Source organism: Meleagris gallopavo, chromosome 2, assembly GCF_905368555.1.
Source record: "Meleagris gallopavo chromosome 2, MGAL_WU_HG_1.1, whole genome shotgun sequence".
Lineage (NCBI taxonomy): Eukaryota > Metazoa > Chordata > Aves > Galliformes > Phasianidae > Meleagris > Meleagris gallopavo.
Genome location: NC_139405.1, coordinates 8077572 through 8099404, shown reverse-complemented (window position 1 = coordinate 8099404; position 21833 = coordinate 8077572). Strand labels below are relative to the sequence as shown.

General features: G+C 39.2%; 1 protein-coding gene across 12 annotated transcripts in view; it reads left to right on the top strand.

The window, feature by feature from the left end:
* Positions 1-21833, top strand: part of EHBP1 (EH domain binding protein 1) — a 195268-nt gene that overhangs the window by 84676 nt on the left and 88759 nt on the right. For all 12 annotated transcript variants that reach the window (XM_085218795.1, XM_085218798.1, XM_085218804.1 and 9 more), the window contains 2 exons: positions 6459-6711; positions 12186-12372. In XM_085218795.1, coding sequence (XP_085074921.1) covers positions 6459-6711; positions 12186-12372 — 440 coding nt within the window. The remainder of the gene's footprint in view (positions 1-6458; positions 6712-12185; positions 12373-21833) is intronic.

Genomic DNA, 21833 nt, shown 5'->3' with positions numbered 1-21833 from the left:
GGAGGAGTGGGGTCTCAGTCATGTTCATATGAAAGAAATTTGCCTTCCTGGAGCACTGAACATTGTGGAAATCTAAAGTGTTTTGGGCTGTCAGATCGAAGTGGGACATCTGGGGTGGCATTTCTAAGTTTTTAATTTACAGTTGGTGCCTCATTGGAGACTTTAAACCACCACAGGCACCTTTGAGAAGTGCTGGCTCTTCCACTCCAGAGCTGTCTTGTCCCTGCAATGGGCATTGGTGATGTTTGTCCTCCCTCACTTGTCCTTCTTGAGTTGTGCCTTTTCTCCAGCCCTCTACCTTCAACAGAACGTTAGAGGGAGGGGAGTAAAAGTGCTAAGACAAATTAGTTATGACTGTTCTGGTCTGCAGCAACAGAAGGGATCTCTTAGACATATCTATGGCTAATTGGCATATCTATACATGGGCTGTACATAGACTCTGTCATTTTGAGGACACTTCCCTTTGTTTTTGACTGTAGTTTGGAGCTATGGAATACTCTGGAAGCCCATCTGTTCTTGCCCTTCCACAGAGAACAACCTGGTTAGTTTTCCGTCTGTTAGCAGATGTAGTCCCTCTTAGTTTAGGATACTTCTTCTACTTGGAGATCTCAGTGCAAGTTTTACTGCTGCTGTCTCTTTTTTGGAGGCAATTTGAGACTATGCCCACTTGTTTGTTTTTGCATCCTTCAGTGAATGGGACCTATTTGGTGGCCGCCCCAGGAGCCTGGGAGCATGACAGAGGTTCAGGAGTTTAGGGCAGACTTTCTCCTACAGGCTTCAAGAGTCACATTACCTGTTTTACTTGTCTTGTGATCAGCTTAAATTGGGAGATTAACTTTTTATGCATGCAGGGATGAGGTATTTTTCTATCCACTACACGTTAGTCTGCTTTATCTTTTTATATGAACGATCCAGAATCTCGAATTTAGGTTTTATGTGAAAGATCAGAGGCTCTCAGTGAAATTTGTAACATGATTTCCCCAAGATGGGCATCCACCTGCAGCCTCATTTCCTGAGTCCTTTGCCATCAGAGGCTAGAAGGCACCATGTGCCACTTGGCTGAACAGTCCAGGGATATTCCTATAAAGCCACTACCTTGAGTGCTTAGTGAGAGTGCTTGCAGTCACCCAGCATATGAATGTGTATGCACTGACAGTCACTCAAAGAGAAAGGAGAATTGCTTGCCAGTAGGTGCTTCTTTCCTAGACAGATATTTCTTGTGCCTGTCCACAGCTGAGCTGCTTTCCCTCTACCTTTTTAATCCCATAATCACCTAACCCGGGGAATGAAGGGTGGAGGGAAACCGAAGGCAGGATTGCTCCCAGCATCTGTGTGTTCACTGTGGGTGCTCTGCATGGCAGAGGGCTTCAGCAAGCTACCTCAGGGTTACTGCTGTGGTTTAAAAAGTCCTTGGTGTAAGTGATCATGCACAGTAGAGTGAACATGCTTATGAACAACTTGCATCAAAAATCCTCAAAAATCTTTCAATGCATCTTGTGGTTGACATGTCAAATTGAGGCTTATCATCTCTGTATCTAGTAGGTCAGCTAGATGTTAGAAATCTGAAGAATCTAGAGCAAAATCTTGTCCAGAATACCATTCTGCAGCTTTTATACTAGCCAATATGTTGATAATCATCTGAAGATTGCCTTTTGGATAGTCTTTTAGTCCCATTACAACAGAACTCTACAATCAGATAGTTTTTGTGCAAAATATTTTACTTGTGAAGGCATCGTAGCCAATAAATGCAAATAGGAAACTACAGAACACTGTCAGTGTCCCCAGAATATTTTCTAATTAGATGGGGATTCTGCTTTTGAAGTTGTGTATGACCAATACACACCTAAGACATGAGGATAGCTATTTTCTGTCACTACATCCCATTTTAATTTAAAACACTATTTACTTTACCAGTGCATTTCTTTATGTTGTGTGCAGACTTCTGAACTCACTGCAAAGTACATCACAGTGCAAATGAAAATAATATTGTTTTGCAGTACCAACACCCAGCATCCTTATAGGATAGTCCTAAGGAGAGCAATACAGGAACCAAGATGTAGGAGAAAAGATTTCTCTTTTTATGTTTCTTAATGAAATGTAATGTCTTGCTGGTACTGGCTAAAAAACGTAGGGGAGAATCATCAGTGGTTTGTAGGAATGCCAAACATTGTGCTTTCTAGAAGTATTGGGAAGTAATATTTTTATGCTGCATGTTCCGCTGCACTCACATCACCATCATGTCTGCGTGCCTGCCAGTAGTGCAGCAGTGACATAGCTAAGTATCTTTCACATGTGGCTTCTTCTTTCATCTTTTGCCAAGGGGAAAGTTGTGTGTGTAATGTTTTGTTAGGGGTTCTGTTTGGTTCTGAGGAGTATGTCACAATATGTTTGTGTTACAAAAGGCAAGTGGTTTGAAGGGCAGGGTGATTTTTGGAGATCCTCTGGGAACTAGAAGGCTGATTGTGCAGATAGGCAGTGCCAGTCGGGGTGATTAATATCACAGGCAGTCTTTCTCAGTGCAGCTAGAGCAAGAACTGTCTTCAGAGTCTGGCACAAGAGCAGATGGTGCTGCTGCTGTAGTAATATTCTACCTGTTCTCTTGTCACTCCTACCCCTGTGGCTTTGTTACTTAACCATGCAAAATTACCATGTGCTTGACCCTTGGAGTGCCAAGTTGCAAATGTAATTTTTAAATCTGTGTAGAGAGCTACAATTAAAAAATTACTTCAGCAACTGAATGTCCTGAGTTTTTTTTCAGCTGTGATTAATGACGGGAAGAACAAGAAAACAGCTGATGAGTTATTAGTATAAAATCAACCTGAAGAAGGAAAGAAGCGTCTTTTTAAGTTTTAGAGGGACTCACAGAGCAGTGACAACACCTGACACGAAAGAGAGACCTGAAGGTTCTAGTTGGATTCAGAAGAGGGAACATTTTCCCTGGCTTTTTAGGGTTTGTTCTTTGCTCTGCCTGCTGGCAGCGAAGCACAGTGGGTGCAAACCCCAAAACCATTCTCTGCTAGTTGGCTAATGAGCCTCTGGGCTCTGCCCTCCAGTGCAGGATGGGCTCCCCCCTTTTGTGGGAACAACTGAGGAAGCAGAGAAAAAAAATGGTGTCCTGGATGACAGGAAGAGAGAATGAGGAGACAAGCTAAGTGGTTCTAGTGAGTGCCTGTAAGTCCTGCCTGTAAAATTAATTCTTAAAAATGATGTTTTTAGAGGCTCCTTTACAGTTAGCCTATGTGCAGCATTTTGTGATGTCTGTTTGCTAATAGTAAGCCTGAGGTGTCTCAGTTGCTGATCTCAGCGCTCTGTGTGTGAGGCCATATCTGTAGTTACCTCTGAGCTAATGAATGCAAGAAATAAATTTGCCCTGGTTAGGGTTGCAGCACTTGATCCACAGTGTTGAAATAGAAAGAACTCCAAAAACCATTTGTGTTCTCCTTAAAATCTATCGGATTTAAACAAAAATTTAACTTGTTTCCAAGAGGTGCTTGAGGGCATGTTAAAGATAGAAGCTTACCATTCAGTTTCAAGAGATGATTTCCCTGAATGTTTTTAGTGTCAGGAAATTCTACTGGCATTCTTTGCAGTAATAGGTCGCCCCCTTTTTAAACCACAATGTATGCATCTTAGCAGAGTGGGTTAATTGTATGAACATTACTTTGAATGCCACATGTGAGTTATCAGGAAGTTTTGCTCAGCTATGATAACGTGTATTTATCAACAGATCTGTGTGCAGGTGTGGTGATCCATCTTCTAATACACAGTTGTAGAAGGAGGCATTAGGGGTTGTGTGCTTCCTTGATAAAATATTTCAAGATTTGAAATAACTTTGATCAAAGGGTTTTTGATGAGCAGTTCAATTTGAATAACGTGTACATGGGCCACCTTTCTGTGTTTCGTTAGGTTACTCAAAATCTACAGTAGGTTACTGCAGAGCTCTTAAGCACCAGTGCTTGACCTCGTTCATCAAAGCACTAAACGTGTTGGTAACATTGGAGTATCACCCACGACTGTCATGAGCTTCTAGTCGTGCATTTCTAGACAGTAAATGTGGGCATTTAGCTCACCTGATTTTAGACATTAGCAATGTGAATCCTGGTTAGCTGATTCTCCAGAGTTCTAAGAGAAGAGAGAAATGGAAGGTGGCAAGTGGTAAGGCTTAACCAGTTTAAGTGGTAACAGAACATCTTTCTTTTCCTTCAGATTTTTCTAAGGCTGTTATTGCAGTTCTTTTTTTTTTTTTTTTTCTACTGTTAGAAGGATTAAATAGATCTTTTTATAATATGCTTTGACAGTGTAAAGGCTGTTTGGCTATTAGGCATAAAAATAGTTTTTTCTGATCTCACCTTATTTCCTGTCATCCCATTTCAGTGCAATGACTAGACTGCACTCCGTTTCATTTTCCTTTTAACTCCAGCTCTTGATGTGAGACTATGATAGCTGCATTCTGAAAGTGAAGCTAAATATAAGAACAAGAACATACGGTATACAAAAAAAGATAGTTGTAAGTACTGTACTGCTTCTTTAATACTAAGTTGGACCAAGTTGCTGATGGAATAAGAGACTTTAAACCTGGAATTAAAGGCATTTTTAAATGTAATTTTACAAATAATCACTGCAGGGAAATCCCATAGGCACAAGCACTGTGCATAGTCATAAGTGTGTCTACCAGTTAGAACCTGTAGTACTGTCTGGCAAAGTACAGCTTTATTTTCTTCCACCCAGCTGAGCTTACCATCAATCCCAGATGGGTGAATTATCTCCTCGGTGTCCACCTAGGGTTTAAGTAAGGTTTTCATTATTTTATTCCTTTATTTGAGGCAAAACCATTTGTTCTTTAGATTTATGATCAAACACTTCAGAAACAGCTTCTTAAAAGTAGCGCAGAAGACAGTATGATAACACAGCCTTTGCAGGTCAAATGTGAAGAATCAAGAAGAAGAAAGGCACTAGGCATCTGTAATCAAGTCTTTCCAGTAGGTCCCAGTAGTTCTGAGAAGGACTAAAGCTTTTCCTGCTCTAGGCCTACTGGCTGGTGACTAATCCAGTGCAGAAGGTAGGTGGAGCTGCTCCTTGCACCATTGGGCCATATTCTGGTTCAGCCAGCAGTGGCTCTTGCACAAGCCGTAGGTTACAGTCGATCAGCACTGTGTAGGGCTGTCTGTCACCTTGGCTCTGTGCTAATGGCTGGAGACAGGGCAAATGGAAAGTTTCTGCTCCACCAGGAAAACATCTTTGTTTTCTATCAGTTCACTTGGATAGGCAACTTAACATCTTACATCCAAGACCAAGTGACTTCAGCGCTGCTTTTTTTCACTGCCCCTTGCCTTCTTTAGTTGATTGACTAGAAATGTTGTCTTCCCAAGTATTTGCCTAGTGACAAATATACTTGGAAATCCATCTTTATTTATTTTTTTAGAGCCTTGCTACAAAAACTTTTAAACTTTTCCTTTTAAAACTAAAAAGTATGTTTTGTTCAATTTAGTAACCATAAGTCTGAAGAAGAAAGACTTTTCATCATGAATAATGTGGGAGTGGCCATTGAAAATGAGGTTTTAAAAACTGTACCTTGAAGTTCGTATTTACGTAGTTTTAGAAAGCACTCAAATCCCACATTGAACCACTCACTGGATTCTGAGAGAAGAGTAAGATGGAGGTACTGGTGTCAGTGTGAGGAACATTTTATCGCTGTATGGGATTTCAATATTCATTCACTATCCTGCAGTCCTTCGCTTCTATGCAGTGTTCTTTCTATAGGGTCTGTTACTCTAAAGAACTGAGTGGAGCTCCAGGTCGGTAATAACTTTTTGCTCTACAGCCCAAATAATAAATGCGTAATTTGATTATCCATCTCTTTAAGATTAATTTAAATTCTTTTTTTTGCTGTCAGATGGTGTATTGTTCAAAAGACCGGTTAGCAAGGAAAATTTATATATTTTAAAATGTAATTACTGGTCATGATTTTAATTCAGTCATTTTAAGAAATGAAAAGAGTACCTACTAGCTATCACCATTTCTAATATCCAATAAAAGTCATTTTATTATAAAATATAGGGTATCTTTTTGCTTTATTAAAAACTCAAACAATTAAGAACATTTTGTTAGGATACAGATTGGCTAATAGCTTGGGAAAATGCTTTAAAATCTGTTGTGATACCATTTATATGACAAATAAGAAAACTAATAACAAGTCGGTTGAAAGCGCTTTAGTAAATGAGAAAATGAAACCTATTCAGTGCACTCTAGATGAAATTATCTTTTCAAAGACCCAATTTTGGCATAAACAAGGTCACGCTACAAATGAAGCATGAAAATTTGTCTAAGGCTAGGACTTTACATCTTGGGAATTATAAAGTAAATCTTTTCATAAACCTCAAAATACAAAGATCTGATAAAACAGCTTCAAATTTTTTTCTAGATTTAATCTGCTTAATGATTTTCTTGTTGTTTGGTAGAACTGGACAGTGAGATCGCATCATCTTCAAAGGCAGAAGAAGGTTTCTATGTTGACAGTTACAATCCTTTCAAGGACGAAGATGCCCCGGAGTACTTGAACCCATTTGATGAACCAGATCCTGACCCCGAAACATTTGTAACCATAAGAGATTCTCCTCCTCAGCCTGCAAAAAGGAAGAACGTCAGACCAGTAGATATGAGCAAATACCTCTATGCAGATACCTCCAAAGCTGAAGAGGAAGAACTAGATGAGTAAGTATGATTCTTCATCTTTCAGCAGCCTTGGAAGCATTAGTGGGATCCCTGGCTTAATCTTCAGGTGTATTGGGCTCAGTCGTGGTGATCCTTAATCACCTCCTCAGAACATGACTGGTCTTCAGCTTAGCAGTAGGAAATACCATACCCCCAAGTCACACTGTTCAGCTCCACAGGTGAACATAATCAGCTAGCAAAAGCTTCTGTGCCTCTTTGATAGGAAACAGATCTGCATGCCTGTTTGGCCCTTCATGCCCTGCCAATTGTAATGATACAAAGATCCTTCCTGTCTTCTTTGCCATTATTTCTACTACCTAAAATCAAAATGCTGATACCATATGCGCTTCGTTAAGCTGTTTCTTTTATCATAACCACATACAAAACTTTAATAAACTTGCACTGGCTGCCTTGCTTTTTAGTGTAGAGGCTTAACAAGGAGTGAGATTTCTTTGCAAGAGTTGTGCAGCTTAGGAGGTTTGAAGGTGTTTACTTATTCCTAGTTTGTGGTTATTAGTCACCAACCACACCACTCGTGAGGCAGTTTATGGTGATTACACACGAGCAATTTTACAGACAACAACTGTAATTACACTTTAGTTTTACGGTACTTAAGGAGATTTATCATGGGATGACATTTGCATTGCTTTAATATTTAATATTAATACAGGTGTCCTACTATCATCTTCATGTTTCTCTGTTTATAGCCATGTTGTAGGAAATTGAAGAATTCCCATGCATTCTAATAGAAATGTATAAAGGACCCTGCAAGGTTTTTTCCTTTTAAAGCTCTGTGGCCATAGATACATTGATGTTCTGTGGAAATGAAGAAAAAAAAGGGGACACTGGGGACACTGAGAGATGATTTCTCTGCCAGCTCCATCCATCAGGGCAATGCCTCACCAACAGTGCTGGCTGCTATATCATCAGACCACGGTGTGATCACACTGTTGGCAGTCACAGTGACCATCTCTGATTGTTCACAGATCACCAGAATCAACAGGGAGAAATAAGAATATAAATGTAATTTTACATCTTTTACACAAATTTTTATGAATTGACCCTCCTGTAGTCTCCTCATGCCACTTTCCTCCCAGTGCTATGTCACTGAAAAAGACATGGAGGCAATTTTTTAGATGTGTTGGGTAGAGGTGGGCAAGGAGAACCATAGGATGAATCTTTATACTTAAACATTGTGAAGGAAAAAAATGTAGTAACAGAACATCAGTGTAGGAACATAAGACTTGGGATACTAACTCACAGGTAAAAAGCACTATTATGCCTTACTTCATGTTATTAATTGCCATTTTTTTTCAATATATTGTTTCTGCTAAGGATATGCGTAGTATTATGAGCACTAAAAGAAAGATTTTCATAGGCAGTTCAGTTTTTGTGTGTCCCAAATGTTAAGAGTTTATGTCCAGATGGATATTGTTTGTTACTCACTGTGAATGCAGATGCTTTTATTATCTAAATTGCTCATCTTCTTCCTAATCCTATTAAAGTCTAGGCTTCAGTGTCAATTTGTGGCAGAGAGTTCCACAAGAAAACAAGGTATTATATGAAATGTATTTCCTTTTATTGATTGTAAATAAGTTACCTTCCCAAATCCATCTACAGTCCCTTCTGTTTGCTTCTGAAAACAACAGCAAGTAGTATTGAGTTTTATCTGCCATAAACTGTTGCTGTATTCTGTATCTCTAGCATGTTCACCATTACTTGTCACTTGTCTGAGTTAAGTGGTGCTAACTTTTTCAATCTCTCTTCATGCAGAAGTCTCTTCATGTCTCTAATCATTTTCATCGCACGTCTCTGGACCCTCTTATTTCTTCTGCTATGTATCTATTTTAAGATGGGTGTTGACTTGGCCTGAGCAGTGTATTCAAGACAAGGCTGAACAACTGGGTCATATCATGGCATTAGAAAACTTTGCATGCTATTTTCAACCTCTCCTAACTATCTTATCTTCCAATTTTTGTTGTTTTGTTTTGGGTTGATTTTTTTTAATCATTTTTTAGTACCACTGGTCCATTGCTTTTTCAAGAATGTTTCTGAATGTAATAGGTGAAAGGTATAAGAAATAGAAGTCTCCTTCAGGGCGTTTATTGTCACTCAGGAAATATCATGTACTTTTATCACTGCTTCTTAAAAGTTTCTTTGGGGTTCACTTAATGCACCACTTGGCTTTCTCCTGTTGTGTGTGAAATGTGATGATGTGTCCTGGGAACATGAACACATCACTGAAAATCAGGACCCTTGTCCCACTCTGCTTTGGCAAATTGCTAGTTCTGATTGTGGACTCAAGACTTACACAAAGTGCCCGAAGATCTGAACTCTGATTCCAGTTTTGTAACAAACTCTCGTAACCTTGGATAAGGTACTTATCCTCGCTGTGCCTCTGAGGAGGATTTACCTTGAGTAACTGGCTTAATGGCAATGTATTGCACTAATGGTTGTGAAGGTAATGTAAGATTTCACAACTCGCATCAGCAAAGCATGGTCACAAGCATCAGCATATTGAGGCATTGCATGGTACAGATGGACTTAGATGTTCTCCTGCACATAAGTTCAGCTGTGGAGCTACTTTCCCAGAACATACTTCCTCTGGCTAAGTTCTCGTCCCTAGCTTGAGATAAGGAACATATTTTTTTTTTTTATTTTTATTTTTATTTGTCTGGGAACTTGAATGTTAGTGTAAAAATCTTCTTTTACTTTTTGAATTGTTTACATTACAAGTCAAAATGCTAGGTGGCTAACTGTTAATAAAGAATAGCAGACCTTGCTAAGTTGAGTTATTTGAAGACAGTGCAGATGACCAGTACTTAAAGTGCGACGCCATCAACCTTAGCATTTTTTATTTGTAAGACAGCCTGGTCTCTTACCTATAGCACGCTGATGGCTTTGATCTTCTACCTCAGTAAAATAGCAATTTTATTTATTTTTTTGTTAACCAATGATGCTGGTCAAAGACATTTTTAAATTGATCAGAATAAAGCTTGCTTTTTCAGATACTGTTTGGCTCTGTAGCTTCTTATCTTGTTAATCATTGCGTGGCTGAGGACAATGCTGTCTAATTGGTAAGGCTGTTTAGTTGCTATCTCTTGAAACTGACTTTCCATAGGAGCCACAAGCCACCCTGCTGCCACTGACTTCTTAGTGTCAGGTAGCTCATCAGGTTGGTTTATTTAGTTTTGTCATGGACAGTCTAATGTCTCTTTAGGTAAATCCCACTGTGTGGATCAGTTCAGTAATATAACTGAAACAAAGAGTTAGTGAGCTAACTTCAGGAAGGAGTGCATAGGGATTTTTCAGCTAAGTTTTTTTTCAGCCAGGCTATTCCTATGCTTAGTTTCTCGTCAGCACTACATGGAGGCTGTTGGACCAAGCTCTGCTGCATATATCAGATACCAGGGACTTAAAAATGTGTAGACTTTTTCTGGCAAGAACTGGGGAATTTTGTTTGTGTAAAACTTGCTGATAAACATTTTCAAAAATTTATTTTTAAGATTATTTAAGTGGAAAGAGAAAGTGGAAAATTGTGTGTGTTCAGACCATGCCATGGCCAAAGTGTGAAGGGCTTGGCCTGGCTTTAAAGCAAGATATTTTCTATGGAAAAAAGAAACAGCAACTTGTCTCTGTACAGCCTGTTCTTCTGATGGATGCAGCAGGTCCAATTCTTCAGAATTACACGTGCAGCACAGAGAATCCTGCAGCATAAAAAATCAAAACATAGTAGTTCTTCCCAACTTTTTTTACTCTTTAGTGGGTTTTTTTCCACCCAAATCATTTTTAACACCTTACAAATACACCTTTCTCATTCCCAATAAGGCCGCGGAGGATAATTTCACCATCACCAAACATGTTGCATCTGTTGTCTGTTCAAAAATCTGCCTTATAGAGCTAAGGAAGACTTTGTGCTGTCCTGCAGCACGTGTTGTTCTTCAGCCTTTATATCTTTTATCTTCATTTTCACCTCCCTTTGAACTTCCTGGTGTCTGAAGACAGCTGAGCTAGGCTGTCAGCTAAATTAGAGTTTCTGACTGCTAGGTGCATTCCCTGCTTCAGACTGAATACCCTCCTTTTTCTGCTGGCTCCCATGGAAAACACCCATCTGTTTCTCATTTAACTTACTATTTTGTTCTTGTCCTTAGTTTTTATTGCACTGATGGCTTTGCGCTTGATGAGCAGCAAAGAGGGAACACCTGAAAGTTGCCTTCAGTCAGCAGATGAGTTATTTTAGTGTTAGTTGTTCTTTCACTTCACTATCTGGATTTAGATCTGTAACAAGTGGCGGCAGATTCTCTGAAAGGTCTGGAGGTTTTATGCCTGGTCTTCTCTTATGTGCTTCAATAGATTTTGCCTTTCAGAAGTAGACTTATTTTCTGCAGTGTGGATTATTAATTGCTTTCTTCTTCTCAGTCAAAAGGACAAGGACAAACTGCATTGAGATAAATTCTAAAGTCAGGCCAAGAGACTGTAAGACATATTTCCATACTATAAATGAACAAAACTGAGAGAAATCTAGTGTTATGTGGAAGGAAACTGGGTGACTAGTGGGCTTTTCATTTGTGCCCACCTTTTTTAGTTAAGACAGCATGGGCTAGCTCATTTCTCTTATCCCGAGAGGAAATTTGAAAATGAATCTAGCTAGGTAATTTTATCAAATGCTGTATGCATTATTGTTTCTATCTAGAGTGGATTTTGAAGGACTGAGGTTATTTGTCTTGATCAGTTACGCTTTATATAACTGTATGCAGAAAGACCTTTGGGGATTGCAGTGACTTCATGACATTGTTTGAGACGCACGATAAATACATTTTGCAGGGGAGGTATGGAAGAGAAAAGAATAAGTTAACTTGCCAGTTTCATAATGAATTGTCTTGTTTTGGACGGCAAAACGTGAAAAGTGAAGGTTATGAGTAAGTTAGGTTAGTGTGAAGGAAGTTCCTGTAAGTATCCTTAGCAGAATAGCCATCTACTTTCAAGTCCATAGGTGAAGCTTTTATTCAATGTTTTGTTGATTGATAGTTGATGTATTAAACTATTAGATCACATTTGGAAATGCTGTGGAAGTATTTGTTTAGGATAGAACAAATAGGCGGTTGGAACTTAAATCTGTTCTGATTAAGAATTCTTACTTCTGTTCATTGGCATATTCAACAGCTAGCATCCTCTCTCGAATTTGTTGGTATTGAGCTCACCTATAAATGAGATCTTTAAATAGCCAAGTATATTTTAATTTAGTTATTAATAAAACATGTAATTTGGAAGTTGTCTAAAGAAGTTCTGAGCTAATCCAGTTGGAACCGTTTTTCTCACTTGTCAGTCATATCAGAAAGTAGCATGTAAAAGCTAAACATTCTCTTGCATGGGATAATAAAAGCACTTTAGTCATCAGTTTCCCTAAACAAGTCTTATTTCTGTTTTGAATTCCAAGACAATTGTAAAGAAATACGTTTCCTTTCTTTAATTAGATCAAATCCATTTTATGAACCAAAATCAAGCCCTGCTTTAATTAAAGTTGGTCCATTGCAAGAACCAGAAAAGAAGATGAAAAGAAGGGCGCCTGAACCACCAAACCTCTTGCCAAAGACAGAGACAAACATGAGTGAGAATGTGTCAGCTATTCCTGCATCGAGAGAGCTTTCTTCTTCTCCAAAGGTAGGTTTTTCATACCAAATTTTTGTCTTTATTATTAACAGTGCCTTTATGTGGATTGTAGACATCCTATTTATTTCTGCGGGCCATCATAAAAGCTTTGCTTGGACTTAATAAGGTGTTGGTTCATCTCTATTCAGTCCCTGGTTCATAGGGAGAGAGCAGCAGTAGGAGCTTGTATTTTTTCTTTAAGGATTTAATGACAACAGTAACAGCAACTGCAGTTTCAGTGAAAAGAGTCTTCTAGTAACAAACGGTACCAGACAGCTGGATATGCCATTGAGAAGGAAGAAAATCATGTTGAACAATACTTTGTCTTGATCTATTGTAATGTCACTAAGCCTTGCTGCTGTTGAAGAGTCCGTCTCCACATTTCTATCATAGATCTGGGTTTCAAGAGCTTAGTACTGAACACTGTTTATTTGCGTTAGGATTTGTATATGTTCAATTCCATCGTATATTGAAGTAATTAAAAAAAAAAAAAAAAAAGCCAGTCTACTTTAAATCAGATTAACAGTTTATTAGAAATGTCCAAGCTAAGTGTACATGAATACACTGATACTTCACTGTTTCTCAAGTAAAATTCTGAATTAACTTCTCTTGAATGTGGCAATGTGCAGTGTAGGTATTCTAGGATCACAAAAGCAAACTCTGACAATGTGAATTTTATCTCTAGAATTTCAGCAGATGCCTGTTCTTTTTTAAGCAAGAGAATCGTTTAATGGAACGTATCAGTGGGATGTTTTTAAAAACAAATTTTGTGTGTGCTGACAACTTGTTACTAGAGGTAGGAAGGTGAGAACAGAAGGCTTCGCTTCCAGCACAGCTCTCCCAATTTATGCATATTGTCATTTGTTTTTCCTTGTATTGGAGCCGCCATACTTTAAGAATGGAATGAAACTAATTGTGATACCTATCGCTTCATTGCTTAATTAGTCAGCTAGATTGCTGACATGTCCTTGTCCCCCCAGGCTCTGATCTTGCTGTCACTTTAGCATTCACTTAGAGTAAAGAGTATGAGACCAGAAATCTAATCTGTGTCTGCTCACGGCAAAACAAAACAGCACAGCAGGGCCACGGGCATAACTTTCAATATGTAAAACCACTACCAGAGCAATATTTCATCCAAGTATTGCAGTTCTATCATGTGCTGCAATGGGATCCTGTTTGCATGAGGTTTTGTAAGAAAAAAAATCCATTTTATTCGATTTTTGGTAGAGTGTGGTCTTCAGGTTAGTGCAAAGCAGCCAAAGTAAAGCATTCTGGTACTACCAGGTAGAGAAGAGAATTCTGTGGAGAAGATTTTATCCACTCGTTTGATGGAGGTTGTACCCCCATTGGTCATTGTTTGAGAGGGTGTTGGTTTTTTTCCTGTTTGTTTGGGTATTTTTGATTTGGTTTGTTTTTCTTTTTTAGAGATCTGCTTCCAAGGAAATATTTTTGTGCCTTATTTCATTGAGATAGAAAAATGTTTTACTGCTGTGCTCAATTATTGTGGCTGTTTTAGATTGTTGGAAAGCTGAAATTGATTAAGATGCAGGATTGAACCTGCTGAAAAGACTGGATTGTTACCAATGCAGCCAAGCAGCTTATGCAACTATGTAGGGTGTTACTTTCCAAGTGTTTTGGTGCCTGTCTGCTTGCAGACCATCTCTTTGCCGTGGAAGCAACAGCTGAGAACAGTGAAGCTCCAAGTACTGAAACTGAAATATTCATTACGGCCATGGGGGAAGATGAAATTTTATGTTGACCTTCTACATTTCAGGAAAGCTTTAATTTTTTTCACAGGATTTTGAAAGGTGTGAGACCATTAGGGAAGGCTCCAGAGCAGACACAGTATCTGGGTTTATTACATTACAGTTAGATTGGAAAGTTTCACTCACTGGATATACCAAAGTATTGCACGGTCGCTTATAAATCAGAAAGCTTTTACTAAATCTCTTTTTCTGTGCTTGAATTGTTTTGATCTAAGATGATCTAATAACTGTAGATCAAAAGCACTTTACTTGGAATGTTGCTTGAAATTTGAAAAGGACTGCTGTTGAAAAAGAAAAGAAAATTAATTAATTTCCTCATACCTGAATAAAGTAGTACCCCGGCAGGACCTGGAGTGTTGGCACAGAAAACTTGTTTATTACCCAGTAACAGTGGCAGTATTTAGCAACTGTGAAAAAACTCCAATCAAAGGGCACGGGAACTATACAATCATGAACTTGGTAGAAAACTTTATGTAGGGGGAGTAGTCCCGTGGGGGTAAGTGTAGGTAAAGGGGGAGGTTAAGTAACTGAACTTAGGATGTGATTTGTCCAAGTTACCTGTGCACAGAAAGCCTCTGTATTACAGTAACCAGACCTCAACTGTTCCAACATGCTGGATTCCCTGTCTTGGTTGTCTTCGTGGGAAATGATTGTGGAGCAGAAATGCTAGTCTACTGAATACAGAAACACCGCGTTAATGTTAGAACTTTGGAGATTAAAGAAAAAGACTCCTAAAATGCTTCTGTACATCTTTGGTAGAGTATTTATAGTTGATTTTTGTCACATTTGCTGAACACAAAACATATAAATGCTGGTACTAATATCTGTTATTAAGTGGAAATTACTCTTGAAAGATTATTTGACACATGATAGATTCCTACTCAAGATACTTGTTCCTTGAAATACTTGAAATTATGTTTCCCTATTAAGAACAGCAATTAGTTTTTGAAAACAGTAGTGAAGTTCTTAGGAATTTAAATACCTAGGATCTAAATGTTCCTTGGATTCAGAAGTAGGGCAAGAAAGCGTGAAATTTTCCTAAGTATACACCCAGAAATGAAATCCCTAGGGTATGGCTGAACACCAAATTGCTTCGCTCAGTATTCAGCTGCAATGAGCCTTCTAGCATTGGCATCGGGGTTATAGGAAATCTTCCACAGAAGGGCAATTGTGTTTGCTGTTGAAACATCATAGCCTGAATCCAAGACTTTACCATTACCCAAGCAGTGGTGGAAGGTGTTTCTTGCCTGAGGGATATCTAACTTCCCACGCATGACTTTTTGGTGCATATTTTTTAATATTATAACAGCAATGTCTCTGGTAATGAATGAGAAAAGTAAAATGATTAATTTTTAGCAGTCATCAGTCAGATGAATGGATATGTCTCATTGGAGAACAGACTCCGGCTAAAGTATCTCTGTATCGCAGAAGACTTTCTTCTAGAGGAATTTTATGATCTTTTTAACAGTTGAATACTATTTCTAGATTTTTCTGGAATCACATCCATGGTTAATTACCCCTACTACTCCTGACACCATGGAAATCAAATTCCTTTGGGTTCTTTTGTTCAGAGGTTTATGTTATACTAGATAATTCTGTAAGTTTCATATAAAAGTAGGCAGAAGATGCCAAGAAAACATGTTTTGATCTGGTGATATCAAAGCATCACAGCTAGATACCCCAAGATAAAAAGGGTGCTGCATGGCAGAGTTACGGGTTGGTTAGCTTTCAAGAACTCGACAATCAGTAAAGGTAGAATCTGAGACTGATATGCAGGTTTTAATCTTGATAGCTGCGAAAAAGGCAGAACTAGAGTTTGAAGCAAAGACTTCATGTCACTGTGAGGCTGGCATAAAATCTTACTGCCCCGATAGTCATAGATAATTGTTGTCAGAAGGAAAGTCATGGAAACAAATGTAGTCAGCATTTAACCTTTATTTTTCTCCTGAAATGATTGTTCCCAAGCTCGTGATGTACATGTGCGTGAAGCTGTGGATGCTATCTAGTAATTCCTGCAACATGGACCTGAGTTCTGTTCTCTCTGCAATGAGTTAGGTATAAAGGTATAAAATAACAATGCTAATGATAATAATAACCATAACAGTGTCTCCCACTTCTCCAGGGCTTGCCTAAATGAGAAAAGAGTATCGATGAGACTGCTTCTGTCGCCCTAACTTGAGAATTTTGATCTGTGTTAGATTGGCAAGAGTCATGAGTGCTGGTGATATAAGAGTTTTGCTCCTTCCATATTAATTCTGTGCATATTAATTCAACTTCTTCAGCTGCTGTAAGATCATTCCACTGGTTCTCATCACTACAGCCATTTTAAGCATACTTCTCTCTGCACATTATTCACCTTTTTCCAAATACTTTGCTTGCACTGCTTCCCTAAGCAATCAGTTAACTGAAGTAGCAAGCCTTTCTAAGCTTCTCTAGCATTTTGCCTTTTAGAAGACCCTTCTGATGGCCCAGTGATCCCATATGTTGAGGAGGGGGTATAATATGCCAACCAGTTCTTTGCCAACTGTACTAGCTCAGCATTTGCCATATGTGGATTAGTGGAAAGTTTTCTTTTTAAGTATTATTACCTGCACTTCTAGTGAAATATCTTAAATCTTTCTCATCTTCCTTCCACACCTCTTTATACCAATCTGAGTCATCAGGGAATTTGAAAATACAAACTCTGAAAGTCTAGAATTATTCCACAGTTAACCATCTCAAATGGCTTGCTGGCTCAGTTTAGGTGACTCTGACAAACAAACTGTGAAGCTGTAATTAAGCAGAAATCTCCATCTCACAGCTTCATGTGGGGCTATCCAGAATATATCAATAAATGAAGACTGGAGTTTTCAGGAGCAAGAGTTTTGTGATAGGCATTTCTCTGGCAAGAAATGATTGTGAACAGACATGGGATGGGTTTCAGTCCACAGGATTCTTTTGAATCTGTGTTTGGATGGTTTAGCTGGCTTTTGAGTTACACTTAGCACTTGGTGAAAGTATATAGCAACAGGAGAGGGTAATAAATAGGTTTGTCTGTCATATTAATGTATAAATCATTTTCATCTTTATGAAAGTTGCAGTTTTGGTGATAGTTATGAAGCCATAAGCATTGATTTTGGAGCTTGTAGAGAGGAGCTTGTAATGACCTTTTACACTAACAGAAAAGAAAAAATTACATTCACGTATTAGAAGCCAGTAATAACATTTTTCTTCTTCACCATTCTTGTTTAAGTTCTAGTTTTCTTTTTTAAACCAAAGTAAATTTTTGTTTGCCCAGAAATAGTCTGCTCTCTCATGCCAGGCAAACTAGCTGGTTTAAGCACTAGTGAAACATGTTTGTAGGAAATGTGGTATGCTATAATCACAACTACAGGATTCTTTTTCTGCATCACATGTAATAACCCATCTCCATCCAGTACCTTTTGTAATCCATTGTGTATCTGGGATGCTTCTGTTCAGAAAGTTTTCTGCCTGATAGGCAGCTTACCCTTCACACTAGCAAGGAGAGAAGCACGTATGAATTACTCCTTGGGAAAGAAAGGAGTTCTCATGTACATTTAAAGGGAACAAGAACAAACATGTAGTTAAGTGCAGGAAATTGCTTACACAGAAATGGAGCACAGACTTCAGATGAGGTTAGTGGAAGGGAAGAGAAATAATAATCAGTGTAGTACCAGGTGCTACTCTCCAAGAGTTCAGAAATGCTGTTGTTTCTGGATGTTCACTTTTCGTTTGTATTTACCTCAGCATTATCAACCATATGTGATGAACAGTAGGAAGAGCTCATCTTAAACACAGATGCAGTGATGCTGCTAAGCAGAGAAATTACATTGAATTGCAAACAGTAGATTAAAGAGATTACTCATTTTCTCTCCGTATCAAAATTATTTAATTTATCCATTCACATCAGCACTCCCTGACTTCCTGGAATGTCTTTTTGAATGAGTTTGCTCCTTTTCAGCTTCACGTTAGCTGCAAAGGAATTTGCATGAGATCTTTGTCACTTCCTGTGCAGACAGTTCATCAAGCCCAAGGAGGACTCAAGAGACAGTGGGTGGAATTTCAAGATTTCTACTTTTAACAAACTTGTGCAAAAAAGGCATCTGAGAAAATCTGTCTTTGCATACAGCTCTAAGTCAGTTTTATCTTTTAATGGGAAAAAAGACAATCCACACATGTAACGTGAACAGAGAGATACTGAGATAGTGTTTCAAGTATTAATAAAAGAGGCTCCTTTTTTTACACTGTACTTAAACAATCTCTTCTTACTGTTTGCATGCATTTTAAATGGTGTCAACTTGACCAGGTGTGTGTTTTTTCTGTGTTCACTGTTAGCTGGTATTTTGATGTAAAGCAGCTTTGTTAGAAGGCATGTTAGAAAAGAGAGTGAACAGTTCCATTCACTTCCAATACAAGTGTAGTATTTTTCCATTTTGCTGAAGGTACAGACTAATAAATACATGAACCAATGAGCAAGTTAGACTTAGCCTACTAATTTGCAGGTATTTACATTTAATGGGAATATTGAATATTTACAGATTCTTGTGTATATGACCTAAAGAGCAGAACCATGATAGGACAGAAAAAGATGGGAAAATGTTGTGAAAGCCATTTCTCCCTTCAACATGCAGGCATGGCTGTGCATGAGAAGCATTCATGGTTATAGAGGAGTGAGATCACTGTCAGAGAGTTGTTCAGCAAATCAATTTTGCTTTGCTCTGTGGTGATTTTGTGAAAGAAGCAATGTGTAACATGTGGTAGTCTATCCATGGGCATCCACAGACAAGACCAGCAGAAGGGACAACTTCTTACTACTCATTAAGACCCAGAGGGGCATCCAGATATTGTTTGGATGCACTTAAGCCACATGGTTTGATGTGTAGGCTTTTGCCTACTCATGGCGTCCTACAGCTGCCAAAGTGATATATTCATTTGTAGTTGGAAATTGCTTGTTTTGTCCATGTAGTTTTACTACAGCAGTTTTAAGTGTTAATTGTATATGGCATTTCATTTCTCTGCAGCCTTGCTTCTCTCTCCTCCTGCTTGCAAATGGCTGTATGAATGTATTAGAATAAGCTAGTGAAAGGTGGTGTCTGTTTTCTTCATGTTATTCCCGTGACTACTGCCAACAGGAATCAATTTGTATACCTTGGAAGTGTAGGTGAAACCAATTGTTTTCTTGCTGCAGCTGCTGCTTTCAACACTTCCCATTAAAATGTTTTGTGCCCATTTTCTAACAACAAAGAATTGACTGCTGTCAATTGGATGCCATTGGATAGCGTCACTACCAGTAGGAGAAATACTTGCTTCAGAATTTCAAATTTAAAAAGCAGATAAGCCAGTAATTTACCCATATGCAGTGGGGGATCTACACAGGCTTGGAGGCAGAGATGAGCACCTTCCAACTTTGACCTCTCACTTCTCACCTTATCCTGTTCCTAAGCACCCGTAGCAATAAACCAGAGTGATGTCTAGCTGGAGGCGTATCGCCATGTGCAGGTCACCCTGCAGCACTCCTTCAGGCAGCACCACACATGCTGGACACAGGGAGCTGGGCCGGGTTGTGCTCTGGTTGAGGTCAGCGAATGGGACAACTTTCCCTGACAGTTAGGGCAGCTAAATGCTGTCCAGGAGCAGTGGGTATTATCATTCCCTCTGCCAGGAATACCCTGGTGCTAAGCTAATCTCTTGAACCAAAGTTTCGACTGTGGTGTTATTTTTAAGATCCCAGTTTGATGCAACTACAGTAAATTGTCAGAGCCACTGCCTTGGTGGACGTGCCACGAAGCTGAAAAAGTATGCGTGAAGTGTGAAAAAACTAGCAGCAGTCCTTGAGGCAGACTGTTGGGTGGCTGAGGACTCGAAAGCAATACCTTCTGATAATTTAGAGCTGTCTTTGTTGTGGACCTCACTTTTCTTTAGTTAACTGGATTGCTACCTCATGAGGATGTCTAGTAAATTAAATGTTTAATCTTCTAGATTAAAATACCATCAAGGTGGACACTGTAGAAGAGCCCTTTGATGAGATTAATGATACCATTGTCAGTTCAAGGTTCAGGGAGTGTGCAGCAGATGACACATGAGGACAAACAATGAATAATATGGAAAAAATAGGAATAGGTAGTGCCATTCGGAGAGGTGGTCCACTGTGCCCTCTTCATAAGGAACAAGTCTAAGGGAGAAGTGCTCTTAAAGATGGTATCAAAATGCGAATATACAAAGGGTACTAATTAACACTGAGTATGTAACCATAATTTTGGAATATCCTAACTTCTGATCCCTCAATCCGTCAACTTGAAGTGCTGCTGATTGAGTATTTCAGAATTTCTTCTTTATGTCTTTGGTAGCAGTGGGCGTGCAGAAACCAGGTCTCTGGGGCTGTCCTAGAAAAATCTTTTTAATTGCAGATTAATATATGTAATTCAAAGGATGGTAAACACGTGGCTCCTTCTGCAATTTTAGTAATTGCTCTTTAAGGTAGTTCTGCCTTATTGGTGCAGTGTAGCTCCTATTGAAGTGAATTGGTAATACCTACAGTAATTCTGGACTGGACAAGTTAGCAGTTCTACTAAATGTCTGTGCAAATGATGCTTGGTAATTTAACTAATGTTTTGATATTCAGAGCCTCACTTTTCATAGTTTAGATTTAAATTGCCCTGTGAAATCACAGTGCTTAGATTTGTCACCTTAATAATATACTATTTCACCTTTTGTGGAAAGGTGTTGTCTTTTAGATATGCAATGGCAGTAGTTCTATATGCTTTATTTCATCTTGGAAATGTAAGACTGCATACAATTCTGTGGAAAGAAAATCCATCTCTGGCCTTTAGAGGCAACTGGAAAAGCCAACAAGCATAGAGCATGCTGCCTGATGAAGAGAAGGGGAGTGTTGTTGCTATGTGTCAATAAAATGCCAGCACCAGTGTGTAAGTGTAACAAAAATAACCGCTTTCATATTTTATTCAAAAAAACTTCACTAAGGCTAGAATTTCCTCAGTGTTTCCTACATAAATATGGGATTGTCTTGTAAGTATGGGCTGTGTTATATAAATGTTTGAACTTCTTGAATGAGTGTCACTTGCCCAACAGTCTGCCTTGCCAGCAGGTGCAGTGTTGATCAAATGAGAGAGAGATCCATAGCGAGGAGCTGCTCCAGGGCTGCTGAAGTCAGAGGAGCCCTTTGCTTTCATCCACTTTGGGCTGGGAATGCTCAGGCTGCCTGTTCTGAGCTGTACCTCCCCGCCTTTGGAGCTGAATGAAATACTTCTGTCCTTGAAGAGAGAGAGATTAAAAGTCTAATTTAAGCACTTTTTATAAGAATACAGAAGTGCCTGAAATCAGTCATTTAAGTATCCAGGCTCGGCGCTGCCAGCTGGTAGAGGGCGTTGGTTATCCCCTCTGCTCTGTGCTGTGTGGCCTCACCTCCAGCACTGAGTGCAGTTTGGGTGCCACATTACAAAAAGGACGTAAAACTATTAAAGAGCATCCAAAGAAAAACTACAAAGATGGGGAAGGGTCTGGCAGACAAGGGCTGTGAGGAGCAGCTGAGACTCCTGGGATTTTTAGCCCAGAGCAGAGGAGCTGATGGGAGGCCTGATGGCGGCTGCAGCTCCTCACAGGGAGCGGAGGGCAGCGCTGAGCTCTGCTCTGTGTGACAGCAGCAGGGCCGGAGGGAACGGCATGGAGCTGTCAGGAGAGGGCTGGGGG